Below are 15,061 nucleotides of genomic sequence, written 5' to 3'. Positions count from 1 at the left end.
GCTGATGCGAGGGCTGAATTTCTCCAATATGTTTCTGAAATAGTGGAAATGGATGATGCTCTTACTTTGGAGAGACCTTTTACTGACTCAGAACTTGATGATGCATTGTTCCACCTCAGCAAATACAAGTCCCCTGGCTGGGATGGCCTTACGGTGGAATTTTATATTGCTTTTTGGGATGATTTGAAAGATGTCCTCTTGCAAATGATCAATGTTGCCTGGCAAGAAAATCAGTTGCCGCACTCTTGGAAGCATGGCATAGTCAAACTTGTGCCCAAAAAACATCTGTGTGACCATATGTCAGATTGGAGGCATGCACTCTTGTTTTGCTCTATGTATGCTGCCCACATGGCAGCCAATGTGCTGCCCATGTGGCAGCCACATCATTTCTAGGCTCACCCCCCCCATGCTCTCCTCATATGGGGACTTACACATGGGGAGGTGACCATACGAACTTCAACAGCACAAGCAATAGCCAACTTCTCACCGCACACATTGCATCTTCCTTTTGATCATCAAATACCCTATCTAAGAGCCAGTGCACACGCGGGCAAAATTTTGAGGCTGGAGGCGAACCAGTTGTGCACTGGCTGCAAAATCGAGGCTCAAAAGGGAGAATGTTGTTCACGCAAGTATTTACTACGTGCCCTTTGCAACCGGCTGTTGTACCTGTCTGCCCCTCTGCTTAGGTTCTGCACTGGCTGTTGGCTTAAAACATTGATTTATGCATGGGCGCTCCTTTCTGCACCTTCAAAAGGTATCTGCTTGATTTGGATCTATATCTTTGCTGCTGAGAATCCCCCACCACAAACTTTCGCGTCATCAATCAGGACCCATCCAACAGCTCTATCCTGGTTTCTTCCAAGCTGAGCATTGTTTCTCATTACTTGGATTTTATCAGACTCCTCCCACATCTGAGCATCAGCATATATATTTGCCATCACGACATATGCTGAAGGTATTTTTCCATCTAACCTCATTAAATTTTCGAAGGCATGCCTTCCAACCTTTACATTCTTCCACTTCCGACAAGCAGCCAACACAGTCAACCATACAACAACATCAGGTTGGAAAGGCATCTTCTCTACCATCACCACAGCCTCATCCACTTGGCCTGCACGGCTGAGGAGATCAACCATGCAAGAATAGTGCTCCATAGTCGGAGTAATGCCATAGTGATTGCTCATCATCTGGAAGTACTTCTGGCCCTTGTCCACTAGACCCACATGACTGCATGCAGTGAGAACACTAAGAAATGTGACGCCATTTGGTTGTATGCCTTCCTGCCTCATTCTCTCAAATAAGTAAAACACAGGTTCACTCTCACCTTGACGAGCATATCCTCCAATTAATGCACTACATGGTACAACATCCTTCATTGCCAATGCATCAAACAACTGGTGGGCATCAAACATGCTCCCACATTTAGCATACATGTCAACAAGACTGTTTGCCACAGTCTCCATAGTCTCGAAACCAGCACTACTAATTTGAGAATGGAGTTCCTTTCCACTTTCCAAATCTGTTGTATTCGTACATGCTTTCAGAAGGGCAACAAAGGTCACACTACTTGGTGGCATACCTTGCTCTTGCATTTGTGTATAAAGTCCAAAAGCCTTCTCACTTCCTCCTTGCTCGGCATAGCCCAAGATCATGGTAGTCCATGTCACTACATTACGGTGAGGCAATTCATCAAAGACATGCTGCACATCCTCCATGCTTCCACACTTCGCATACATATTCAATAAGGCATTTCCTACAAAAACATCTGCTTCATAGCCACTCTTTAGTATCTGGGAATGGATGCCCCTACCTTTCACAAGACATCCTGTTTTTTTAAAGTTCACATCAACTTGCTCACCCTTTTGAAGTGCTGCCATACTAATACAGGCCTTCAATGCGCCAACAAAGCTTCGATCATTTGGCTGGACGCCTTCTTGCTGCATCCGTGCATAGAATTTCAAAGCATGTGCACTGTGTCCTTGATCAGCATATCCCAGTATCATAGTAGTCCATGTAACCACATCACAATGAGGCAATTCATTAAAGGCACACTGTGCATCCTCCATGCTTGCACATTTTGCATACATGTTCACCAAGGCATTCCCCACAAACACATCTGATTCAAAGCCACTCTTCACTATTCGGGCGTGGATGACTCTCCCTTTCACCAGGGGTTCTACTTTTACAAATCTTCCGTCAATGTGTTTTTCCTCTTCTGGTGCTGTCAGGCTACTACAAGCCTTCAACGCAGCAACAAAGGTTCGATCATTAGGTTGGACACCTTCCTCGTGCATCCCTTTATACAATTCTAAGGCCAGCACACTTTCTTCCAGCTCAGCATACCCAAGGATCATTGTAGTCCACGTAACCACATTACGATCAGGTACTTCCTTGAAAACACACCATGCATCATCCAGGCTTCCACATTTGGCATACATATTCACCAAGGTGTTTGCCACAAACACATCTGGCTCAATGCCACTATGTACTAGTTGGGAGTGGATGGCTCTACCTTTCATCAGACATCCTAATTTCACAAATTTCCTGCCGACTTGCTTCCCCTCTTCTATTGCTGCCAGACTACTACAAGCCCGGAAAGCACCAGCAAAGATGTGAGCACTTGGTTGAACTCTTTCCTGTTGCATCTGTGAATACAATTCCAATACCATCTCACTTTCTTCTTGCTCAGTATATCCCAGAACCATAGTAGTCCATGTAACCACATGTCGATGTGGGAATTCATAAAATATGTGCCGTGCATCCTGCATCCTCCCACATTTTGAATACATATCTACCAAGGAGGTTCTTACAAACATATCTGACTCAAGGCCACTCTTTACTACTTGGCAGTGGATGCCCCTACCCTTCTCCACTAGGCATCCCATTTTCCCATGGACTTGCCATGCTGCAAGGCTGCCGCAAGCCATCAATGCACCTGCAAAGGTTCGATCATTCGGGTGGACACCATCCTCGTACATCTGTGCATACAATTCTAAAGCAAATGCACTGTCTCCTTGCTCAGTATATCCCAGGATCATGGTATTCCACCTAACCACATCACGATGAGGCAGTTTGTCAAAGATACACCGTGCATCTTCCATGCACCAACATTTTGTGTACATATTCACCAAGGTATTTCCAACAAATTCATCTAACTCAAAGCCACTCTTGATCACTTGAGAGTGAATGGCTCTACCTTTTGCCAGGCATCCAATTTTAATGATTTTATCAACCAGCTTACCATCTTCCAGTATCGCCAGGGTACCGCAAGCCTTCAATGCGCCAACAAAGGTTCGATCATTCGGTTGGACACCTTCTTGGTGCATTTGTGCATACAATTCCAGAGCTGGTGCACTGTCCTCTTGCTCAGCATACCCAACGATCATGGTAGTCCACGTAACCACGTCACGGTGAGTTAAGCCATCAAAGACACGAGCTGCATCCTCCACACTGCCACATTTCACATACATATTCACCAAGGTGTTTGTCACAAAGATATCTGACTCAAAACCACGCATAACTATTTGTGAGTGGATGGCTCTACCTTTCACCAACCATCCTTGTTTTACATATTTATTGTCAACATGCTCCCCGTTTTCATGTTCTGCCAGGTTACTGCAAGCCTTTAATGTGGCCACAAAGGTTCGATCATTCGGTTGGACACCTTCCTGCTGCATCTGAGTGTATAACTCTAAAGCCATCACATTTTCTTCTTGCTCAGCATACTCTAGGATCATTGTTGTCCATGTGACCACATTACGCTCAGGCAATACCTCAAAGACATGCCGTGCATCTTCCATGCTCCCAAATTTCATATACATATTCACCAAGTTGTTTCCCACGAATACATCCAATTCAAATCCACTCTTTAGTACTTGAGAGTGAATTTCTCTGCCTTTTACAAGGCATCCTAATTTTGCAACCTTCGTCCCAACATGTTTCCCATCTTCCAGTGCTGCCAAGCTGCTACAAGCCTTCAATGCACCAACAAAGGTTCGACTATCTGCTGCTACACCTTCCTGGTGCATCCGTGCATAGAATCGCAAAGCTAGTGCATTGTCTTCTTGCTCAGCATATCCCCGGATCATTATATTCCACGTAAGAACATCATGAGTAGGCAATCCATCAAAGATAGACCGTGCGTCCTCCATACTTTTACATTTAGCATACATATTCACCAGGGTGTTTCTCACAAATACATTTGACTCAAAACCACTCTTTACTACCTCAGCATGGATGGCTCTACCTAACCACACTGTTTCTGCAGCATATTGCCTCTCCTCATGCAATGTTGCGAGGGTACTGCAAGCCTTCAATGCACTGACAAAGGTTCGATCATCGGGTTGGACCCCTTCCTGGTGCATCCGTGCATACAACCCCAATGCGATTGCACCCTCTTCCTGCTTGGCATACGCCATGACCATAATGTTCCAGGACACGACATCCCGCTTTGGCATGGTATCAAAAACATTGCGAGCATCCACAATTCTCCCACGCTTCACATGCATGTGTATTAAATTGTTTGTCTTCGATACTGGATCAATTGAAGGTTGCTCTTTAAGCAGGGGCAATCTCTTGTGGACAGCGTTGTCAATTCTGCAGGCGTTAAAGGAAGAAATGCAGAGGGGTGGCCTGCCCATGAGGCCCGTATAGATTACGAGACAACATCCTGCAAAGTCAAATTATCACAAACAAAACAACATGAGCATTTGAATCAAGCGAAAGATTCGAAATAATTAATTCGCTCCATTTAAAGAAAGGCCTCATCTAATTGTGAATGATTATTTTATATTCTAAATTTTTTTTAAAGTGCAAGGCAGCCCTCTATTGAGACTTTTGAAAAACAAGTGGATGACTTTTGTCATTCATAAGGCACCTGCCCAAAAGGTCCCTCGAACAATAGTAGTGGAAGAGAGGAAGGAGGAGTTGGGAGCCTCCCAATACAGTTTGGACACTCGTCCCGTGCCAACACTCCTTTCTATTTTAATCTCTCTCTCTCTCTCTCTCTCTCTCTCTCTCTCTCTCTCTGCACCAAATCAACTCATAACATCCTCCTCCTTTATCATATATGAGCATGTCACGTTAGAATATATTAAAAACAAAAGCTTGTCAAAAACGTGGAAGCAAAAATCTTGTGGATATCCTTATCAAGATTACATGAGCATATGATAAAAAGGTATTTCGTTTGGCAAGAATGGGTGAGTAAGATGTGTTAGTTTGATGAATAAGCTCTTCGAGATTTTGGTGGCACCATAAATTAGATGTGGTGGATGCAATAAAAAACCTTCGAAAGGAAATAACATTGTGAGATTTAAGAAACTACATAATAGAATAAGTTTCTTGAAATTCACTTTACAAAGTATATAATTTGAGAAGTTCTCCATTTTATGGCATGATGTAAAAAGTCTTACAGTAACAAAATATGCGTAGTTACATTTTTGGCGATTAGTTTGTACTTGGGAAGAAAAGAAGAAGCTCTCAAGTGTATGGCATAATGTATAAAATGCTAAGATGTGATTGAATCAATAAGGTAGAAGTCATGTACGTGAATTTGCTACTTTAAAGGTATTAAAAGTTATTTTTGTTTCAATATGAGCAATGTGTGAATTGAAAAAGTCGATTTGCATTATTGAGAAATTGCACTCTAAACACAAGCATAAAGAAATTGAAATTGAGATGAGTATGATCTTAATCAGTTGTGCTTGTGTGTTATGTGATTTAATGCATGAGGTGATTAATACATAGTAAGCTATCTCATTAATAGCAAGCATGAGGGCTCTCTATATTTTTGCCCTATATATTTGGGTTTTTGCTAGTTACATTCTAACCTCTTCCTCCTACCCACTCGGGGCTCTTCCAACCCATAGGTGATTGTTACCCAATGCTAGCTAACCAGTCACTAGCTAACTAGTGCTAGCTAGAGATGTAATAAGCCAAGTCATCACCATGCTACCACCTCAACACATAATGCAACCTCATCTCTATGCATCCTATGCACACACAGTGCCATCTAAGCACACTCTACATTCTACATGTGCACAAACATTACCCATGGTCAGCATGATGTTTCATAGGCACACCTTGCATGTGCAGACAATTGCCACATCATCATTTTCCATGCATATTGCCCATTGCATCAATTTTGTGATTTATTGAATGCCACATACTCTAGCAAATAGCTAGGCTAGTTTGAGCCTCTAAGTCGGTTTGGAGAACCAACTCCATGAAATCCAAATCTCTCTCTCTCTCTCTCTCTCCCCCCCCCCCTGAGCATCTTTAACCAATTTTCTCCTATTTTCTTCCCTATTTTTTCCTCTTCCTTCCCCATAATTTGAACCTATTTTCTTCCCTATTTTTCCCTCTTCCTTCCCCATAATTTTTCCTAATTTCACTTGATTTCTCCCTAATTATTTTTATTAATTTTTTAAAACTAACTTTTTAAATCCTTTTTCCTTTTTTTCAAATTCTCTCTACGCCCCTTTTTTTACACCTTTAAAGTCTACATCGAGCTATTTAAGTATGTGTTTAAGCCACTATTTTATTGTGACCATGATAACAAGGGAGGGGTGTTTATGACACTTGTCTTCCCAATTAAAGTTAAGCTGGTTCTTACTAGGTTTTCTTGTTGGATGGTGGCAGGTATGTGGACTCGCATCTTCAATAAAAGAGATGGTTATCACGACTTCACGAAGCTCCAAATTATTTTTGCAAAAACATTATTGTCATTTCTTATCAAAGCTCTTATATACTTTTTATGCAATTTTGTAGGTGCTTTACCTACATACTCAAGCTCTTCCTTAATTCTATAATGTTTTCTTTCTATCCTTTACCTTGACTCTTTTGTCTTTTCACTATGCAAAAGGGGTTGTTGTCTTGTCTTCCACACACATGTCCTTTTCCCTACAGCTCTGGATGGTTGCACATACTACACTTAAGTCATTAAGGCCTTTTTTGGCTTCTTGACTCCTTTCTCTAACTTGTGTCCTCTTTTCCTTTCTGAATTCTTCATGGGCTGTTTCACTCCAATTAGAATCTCTCATCAACCCTCTTTCGGCTCCTTCTCCCTCATCCCAAGCATCTTTGGATGGTTGCACTTATTACATATAAGTCATCGTGGGTTTGCTTTTTGACTCACTTTATTGCTTGTCAAGCAATTTTCTCTTTCTTTTAGTTTTTTCTTCTTTCTAAGAAGTCTTCCACCCTAAACAATTCCCAAATTAGCCCACTCTATCCCTATTATGGCTATCATGTAAACTCTTTTTTCCCTTGGTTACTTGCAAAACCAACTCCCATCGCTCCAAAATCACATGTCTTACTCAAGCACTTCTCTTACTCTTTTTCCACTGCTTATTTGACACTTCTAAAACATTACTATTCCTTTTCGGGTAGACAGTAGGTCATCACACTGGTGTGTTGTATCCTACTGGGGCAAAGGTGGGTACACACACACACACTTACTATTCTCCTTTGACTCTTTTGCTTTTTCACTATGCAAAAGGGGTTGTTGTCTTGTCTTCCACTCACATGTCCTTTCCCCTACAACTTTGGACAGATGCACGTAGTACACTTAAGTCATTACGGCTTTTTTTGGCTTCTTGACTCCTTTCTCTAACTTATGTCTTGTTTTCCTTTCCGAATTTTCGATGGCACATTTCACTCCAATCAGAAGCTCTCAACAACCCTCCTCCGGCTCCTTCTCCCTCATCCCAAGCATCTTTGGATGGTTGCACTTATTACATTTAAGTCATCATGGGGTTGCTTTTTCACTCACTTCATTGCTTGCCAAAGCAATTTTCTCTTTCTTTTGGTTTTTTTCTTCTTTCTAAGAAGTTTTCCACGCCAAACAATTCCCAGATTAGCCCACTCCATCCCTGTTATGGCTATCATATAAACTATTTTTCCCTTGGTTACTTGCAAAACCAACAACTCCCATTGCTCCAAAATCGCATGTCTTACTCAAGCACATCTCTTACTCTTTTTCCACTACTTATTTGACACTTCTAAACATTACTACTCCTTTTCGGGTAGACAGTATGTCATCACACTAGTGTGTTGTATCCTATTGGGGCAAAGGTGCACACACACACACACACACACCTTCTATTCTCCTTTTTCTTAATTTTCCCTTTTCCTAGTACGTCATCACACTAGTGTGTTGTATCCTATTGGGGCAAAGGTGCACACACACACACACCTTCTATTCTCCTTTTTCTTAATTTTCCCTTTTCCTAATTCTCCTAATTCCTTTTCCTTCTATCTCACAAACACTCCCTAATTTTTCTTGATTCCTCCTAATTGTTTTTCAATTTCTATCTTAAAGCTCTCTCTCTCTCTCTCTCTCTCTCTCTCTCTCCCCCCAGGCATCTTTAACCAATTTTCTCCTATTTTCCTACAAGGCTAGAAAGAGTTGAAAAGCTTCAAAGTACAAGCATTTATTTCGTCTTTTCACAATGCCAAAAGGGTTGTCGTCTTGTCTTCCACACACATACACACACATGCGCACGCATTTTATTTAATTTGGAGTTCTTTGTCGAGGTGAGAGAGAGAGAGACAGAATGGCACATGACACTCAAAGGGCGGAGCGATGTGGCACCCCTCATAGAGGGATGGATGTCTTGGCTCTCTTTGAATGCACTTTCCTGGATTAGAGTGGAAAGGGCAAGCACAAGATGGGCATTAATTTTGTTCATTCATTGTAGTGCGAGCCTTACACCTTCCATATCGTGGAAGCATGTGGTAGATTAATATGTGGAAGATTAACACATGGGAGAGAGAGAGAGAGAGAGAGAGAGAGAGAGAGAGAGAGAGAGAGAGAGAGAGAGATTCAATATTATATATAAGATGTGTGTGTAGCTTTTACAACAACAAAAAAGTGTGTGTGTGTCTGTGTGGGTGTGTGGCCGAGAGAGAGAGAGAGATAGATACATAGATAGATATATTAAAGAGAGAGAGAGAGAGAGAGAGAGAGAGAGAGAGAGAGTCCCTTTCTTTGGGGCTATATGTTGTACTATAATCACAACTAGATTTCACATAAAAAAAGTGCGTGGTGTGTGTAGTTTTAGAGAGAGATTTAGCACACACACACAGACACACTTAGAGAGAGAGAGAGAGAGAGAGAGAGAGAGAGAGAGAGAGAGAGAGAGAGAGAGAGATGAGCTTGGCATATGGCACTCAGAGGGTTGGTGTGATGTGGCACACTGAGGGATGGGTGTCTCTCATTGAACTCAATTTGCTAGAAAGGATAGACTTCGGAGCAGAGGAGGAGAGAAGGACGCTCACTAAATCGAATTGGAGGTGACCCAAAGATGCCACAAATTGTCTGGCTTGAATCAACATGCCTCTAGCAAAACACCTATTATGAGGATGAGCAATAACGTCAAAAAATGTGTGATGAGGTGACGGCACCTAAAGCTGTCACAAATCCTAAGGCTCTACTCAACATGCCTCTAGCAATCGTGAGGGGGACATTGAGCAATAGTGTTAGAAAATGTGTGACGAGGTGATGAGCAATAACATAAAACTTATGTATAAATGGAAACCATTGTGTTGGAAGGAAGTCTAAAATAAAGAAAGGTTTTTAAGGAGTAGATTTTGTTATTTAATTGCTTGAGTCAATACCTGCCCTTAGTGTGCTTGGCTTTTCGCTCGAAGGCATTACAGGAGAGAGTTTGTTTGTGAATGAGAGAGAGAGTCTGTAACAAGGACATGTGCATGTATGTATGTGGAGGTGTACGTCAGAAAGAGAAGGTGGGGGAGGGATCTTATATGTTTGAGTGTCCACATGTGTATGCATGTGAGGAAGACATTCAAGGCACACATGGGTGTCTGATGAAGAGAGAAATATTGTATGTGTGCGGGGGGGTTGTGTGAATGCTTTGTCCCTCGATCAACATCACCATCTAGTTGAATCGATGAGTAAACTAAGCGTAGAGCCAAGCCAAGCGGTGCCTATAGTGGAGGAGGTCTTGAAATCAAAGACATCTTATCTAGCGAAGCGGGTCTCTAACAATCGTAGATAGGTCATGCTACTCGTAACCAATGGGAGAGTGAGCCATTACACACCAAATGCCCGAGCTACCAACGTTCCTTCTTAAGTGGATGCCACTACATGCTTGGGGAGAGCCCTTCCGTTTTGGGCGCCCAAAGGTGGGCACATCAATCACAAGGTATTCCAGGGTCCCTCGAGCAATGCCAAGCTTCCTGGCTTGTGGCTAACCCAAATGCCCAACGGGCACTTCAAAAATTTTATCCAGCTTCGGGCTATGGCACTTGTTAGGGCAGGTAGCCTAGGGAGATGTTTGGGTTTTTTCACACCTCCTTGAGCCACGTGTCATGATAATCTAAGCCCTTGATCTGGTTTCATTTTATACCATTGATTTCCTTTAATGTGAAAGCTAAGCTTTTGACTAAAGCACTAAAAGCATATAGGTGCTTTTCACAATAACAAGACTATATAAACGTTTCAAACCTATTCGATTTGAAGAGATGGTCTACTTGATTTGCAAGTTTGGGCTTATTGGCATGTGAAGCTTTGGAGAGCCTCGCGAGCGACGATGACCTTATGCTCTACTCTCACAAGCCTAAAAGCTCGACTTACTATAGTGATCAAACTCCCATTTTCTCGAGGTTGGAGAGGCACATAACGCTAGCTAAGTGGAGAGTGAGAATGTTATTCGCTCCACTTCGGGCTTCCTCTAATGATAGTTGTCTTTTTGTGCTGTCCAGAGTCTACTGAATGATCTGAGAATGTCGGAATAAGGACACACACAAATCCTCTCCAGGTCACATTGGCAAGTTTTTCGGATATTGTCTCTCGGCTTTCGACTACAATTACGAATATTGACATTCATGTAATATGCTAGTTTCTTATCCATTCGTGAGACTTACCCTCGGTGCTAATATTCTCAGCGTTTATATTCTCGACGTTATCTCGGCACCCAGGGAAAGGCCCGTTCCCTCGGATTATAACTCTTTGGGGAAGGAAGCGCACTACCTTCCCGCCCACACTATGTGTGGTTATAACAATTATATATTATATATAATAATATAAATATTTTCAATTATTGGTCTATTCAGAATTTCTTGTTTTTAATCTAAATTCTTACAACATGCCTCTCGTTTATAATGCATGTTATCAATGCAAGGGAGCAAGAAAATCCAAGATGGATGCAAGATTGAAGGAAATCCAAGATGGTCTGATCAACATGTGAGTCGACCCCGGTCAGTGTGAACACTCATAGCGACAATCTCTACTTCAAAGGTCTTGTGCTTCCTCCACATCAACTTCTGCGCATGCATTCCCATGGAGCACCACCATCACCACCAATCAGAAATGGTGCGCAACCCCCAAGCTCACCTCTGTCACCTCTCCTCCAGGAGAGCTTTGCTCCATACACGAGCATGGCTTGGGAGACCCAGTTGCCTTGCTTGGATCGCAACACCAGCCGATACAATCTTTTGCTCGATCCCCTTCGCAATGTGTCACAAAACACGTCTCACCGGAGTTCCTTGCCTTCCTCTTCAGCTTTGGCATCGCCATCGTTTCCTCAGCTTGCCTCTGATACAAACGTCTCTGCGCTCTATTTTTGCAGCAGAGGCCTTTTCCGCCAGCATGTTTACTTGCGTAAACTGAGGTATTGGGTTACTCTTTTGTATTGTGTATTCGTTGGTCATGGGCTGCCACCTTAGGCTGCTGTTTTGCAGTCCGGCCTTTCACGCGGGGAAAAGTGGAAAACCACTCCACAAGAGGTTGGCCCAGCCAGAGGAGGTCAAGGAGATTCGTGCCCGTAAGGACTGTTTAAATGGGCTTCCTCTGTTCAAGGCAAACAATTTGATACACATGTGTATGCAGCGTGGGAGCATCATAGATGCTCGCCGTGTTTTTGATAACATGCCAATGCGCGACGTGGTGTCTTGGAACACTATGATCCTTGGGTATGCCAAGCAGGAAGAGGGTGGATGGGCTCTGGAGTTGTATGGTCGAATGTTTCAAGAAAATGTCCAACCCAATGTTAGAACCTTTGTTGGTGCATTGAATGCTTGCAGTAGCCTGGCAGCACAGGAAGAGGGGCATCAAGTTGACCACAAATCAACGAAAGCAGGGTGCTTGGTGAAAGGTAGAGCCATCCACTCCAAAGTAGTAAATAGTGGTTTTGAGTCAGATGTATTTGTGGGGAACAACTTGGTGAATATGTATGCGAAATGTGGAAGCATGGAGGATGCACGGCGCATCTTTGACAAGTTGCCTCATCTTGATGTGGTTACGTGGAATACTATGATGCTAGGGTATGCCGCCCAAGCAGATTGTGGGTTGGCCTTAGAATTGTACGCTCGGATGCATTTGGAAGGTGTCAAAGCAGATAATCGAACCTTTGTCGTTGCGTTGAAGGCTTGCAGTAGCCTAGCAGCACTGAAAGTGATGAAGAAAGTTGATGTGAAATTTGTGAAAAATGGGTACCTAGTGAAAGGTAGAGCCATCCACTCCCAAGTCATACAAGGTGGCTTTGAGTCTGATGCATTTGTGGGGACTATTCTGGTGAATATGTACACAAAATGTGGAAGCATGGAGGATGCATTGTGTGTCTTTGATGAACTGAGTCATAATAATGTTGTTCTATGGACAACCATGATTATGGGGTATGTTGAGCACGAAGACTGTGATTTGGCTTTAGACTTCTATGTACGGATGCACAAAGAAGGTGTCCAGCCAAGTGATCGAACCTTTGTTGGTGCATTGAAGGCTTGCAGTAGTTTGGTAGCTTTAGAAGAGGGGAGGCAAGCTGACGAGAAATTTGCAGAAAGAAGATCCCTAGAAAAGGGTAGAGCCATTCATTTCCAAACAGTAAAGAGTGGTTCTGAATCAGACATATTTGTGGGAACCACGTTAGTGAATTTGTATGTGAAATGTGAGAGCATGGAGGATGCACGCTGCGTATTTGATAATTTGCCCATTCGAAATGTGGTTACATGGAGTACCATGATCCTGGGGTATGCTGAGCAAGAAGACTGTGAAGTGGCTTTGCAATTGTATGCACAGATGCACCAGGAAGGTGTCCGATCGAGCGATCGAACTTTTGTTGGTGCATTGAAAGCTTGCGCAGCACTAGAAGAGAAAAAACAAGCTGATGGGAAATATGTGAGAGGAGGATGCCTGGTGAAAGGTAGAGCCATCCACTCCCAAGTGGTAAGGAGGTGCTGTGAGACCGATGTATTTGTAGGAACTGCCTTGGTGAATATGTATGCAAAGTGTGGGAGTTTGGAAGATGCACGGAGTGTCTTTGACAAATTGCCTCATCTTGATGTTATCACATGGAATACGATGATCCTGGAGTATGCTGAGAAAGGGGAAAGTGCTTTGGCTCTGGAATTGTATGCAAAGTTGCTCCAGGAAGCTGTAACAGCAGATCATCGAACATTTGCTGGTGCATTGAAGGCTTGCTGTAGTCTTTTAGTGTTGGAAGTGGGGAAGCAAGTTGGCATGAAATTTGTGAAAATAGACTGCCTGGCAAAAGGGAGAGCCATCCATGTCCAAGTGGTTAAGAGTGGATTTCAGTTAGACGTACTTGTGGGTACAAACTTGGTGAATATGTATGCGAAATGTGGGAGCATGGAAGATGCACGGCGTGTCTTTGACGAGCTGCCTCATCGTAATGTAGTGACATGGACTACTATGATCCTGGAGTATGTTGAGGAGGATGACACCCTGGCTTTGGAATTATATGCACAGATGCACCATGAAGGTGTACAACCGAATGATCGAACCTTTGTTGGCGCATTGAAGGCTTGCAGTAACCTAGCAGCACAGGAAGAGGGGGAGCTAGTTGACGGGAGATTTCTGAAATTGAAGTGCCTGGCAAAAGCCAGAGCCATCCACTCCCAAGTAGTGAACAATTTCTTTGAGGCAGATGTGTTTGTGGGAACCTCTTTAGTGAATACATATGCAAAATGTGGGAGCATGGAGGATGCACGCCACGTATTTGATGAGTTGCCCAATCGCAATGTGGTTTCGTGGACAACCATGATCTTGGGGTATGCTGAGCAAGAAGAAAACGAGGAGGCTTTCAGAATATATGCACATATGCAAAAGCAAGATGTGTCACCAAGTAGTGTTACATTCGTTGCCATCCTCAGGGCATGTGGCAACACAGGGGCTCTGGAATCTGGAAAGGAACTGCATTCTGAAATTAGAAAGCTTGGCTTTGAGACTAGTGCAATTGTGGCAACTAGTCTTATTGATATGTATGCTAAATGTGGGAGCATGGTTGATGCCCAACAGTCGTTCGATGCCTTGCCCACAAGGGATGTCGTGCATTGGACTGCATTGATTGCGGGATATGCCCGCCAAGGACAGGGTGAATTTGTATTCCATTTGTTTGAGAGAATGAGGGAAGAAGGCATACAGCCAAATGGGGTCACGTTTCTTAGTGTTCTAACCGTGTGCAGCCACGTGGGTCTAGTGGAAAAGGGCCGGAAGTACTTTCAGACTATGAGCAAACAATATGGCATTGTTCCAACTATTGAGCACTATACTTGTATGATTGATGTCCTTGGCCGTGCAGGTCAAGTGGAGGCGGCAGTGAGGATGGTGGAGAAGATGCCTTTCCAACCTAATGTCGTTGTATGGTTGACTGTCTTGGGTGCTTGCCGGAAGTGGAAGAATGTAGATCTTGGAAGGCGTTCCTTTGAAAATCTATTGAGATTAGATAGGATGCTTCCTGTGGCATATGTGCTGATGGCAAACATATATGCTGATGCTTATATGCTGGAAGACCATGATAAAATCCAGGTTATGTTAAAGAATGCCCAAGCATTGAAGATGCCAGTATGCAGCTCATGGGCAGACCTCGGTGGAATAGTAGCAGTGGGGGATAGGAGACATACCCTAAGAAAAGGTGTAAGTGCAATGCTGAAAAACATTTCTTTAAAAAAGGAGCTGGTTTATGTGCCTGATTTCGATTATTTGTTACAAGAAATGCACACTGGTGAAAAGGAAGCACCTGTTTGTGGGCACAGCGACAAGCTGCTGCCTTCGTCAATATACAGAGGGCACCCATACGTG

General features: G+C 43.2%; 2 protein-coding genes across 2 annotated transcripts in view; both read right to left on the bottom strand.

The window, feature by feature from the left end:
- Positions 1–305: 305 nt before the first annotated feature.
- Positions 306–15,061, bottom strand: part of LOC147888480 (pentatricopeptide repeat-containing protein At2g33680-like) — a 30,740-nt gene continuing 15,984 nt past the window's right edge. The window contains exon 2 of the mRNA XM_087392451.1: positions 306–1,114. Within this exon, the coding sequence (XP_087248577.1) occupies positions 777–1,114 (338 nt within the window). The 3' untranslated portion in view covers positions 306–776. The remainder of the gene's footprint in view (positions 1,115–15,061) is intronic.
- On the bottom strand, positions 1,217–11,542 carry LOC147888481 (pentatricopeptide repeat-containing protein At2g39620-like). Its single transcript, XM_087392120.1, has 3 exons — positions 11,503–11,542; positions 1,328–4,672; positions 1,217–1,230 (listed from the first exon to the last, which is right to left on the bottom strand). The coding sequence occupies exons 1-3, from the start codon at positions 11,540–11,542 to the stop codon at positions 1,217–1,219; spliced, it is 3,399 nt and encodes a 1,132-aa protein (XP_087248246.1).

The sequence above is a fragment of the Dipteris shenzhenensis genome, chromosome 21 (genome assembly GCF_047967505.1).
Source record: "Dipteris shenzhenensis isolate YYH24624 ecotype China chromosome 21, Dip_SZ_1.0, whole genome shotgun sequence".
Classification (NCBI taxonomy): Eukaryota; Viridiplantae; Streptophyta; class Polypodiopsida; order Gleicheniales; family Dipteridaceae; genus Dipteris; species Dipteris shenzhenensis.
Note: the sequence above shows the minus strand (reverse complement) of the source record. Positions and strands in the feature narration are given on the sequence as shown.

Coding starts and splice junctions, on each gene's coding strand:
- LOC147888481 (XM_087392120.1), bottom strand. CDS start 11,542: ATGGCGATGCCAAAGCTGAAGAGGAAGGCAAGGAACTCCG. Junction 4,673..11,502: donor GAGGAAGGCAAGGAACTCCG/GTGAGACGTGTT, acceptor TTGACTTTGCAG/GATGTTGTCTCGTAATCTAT.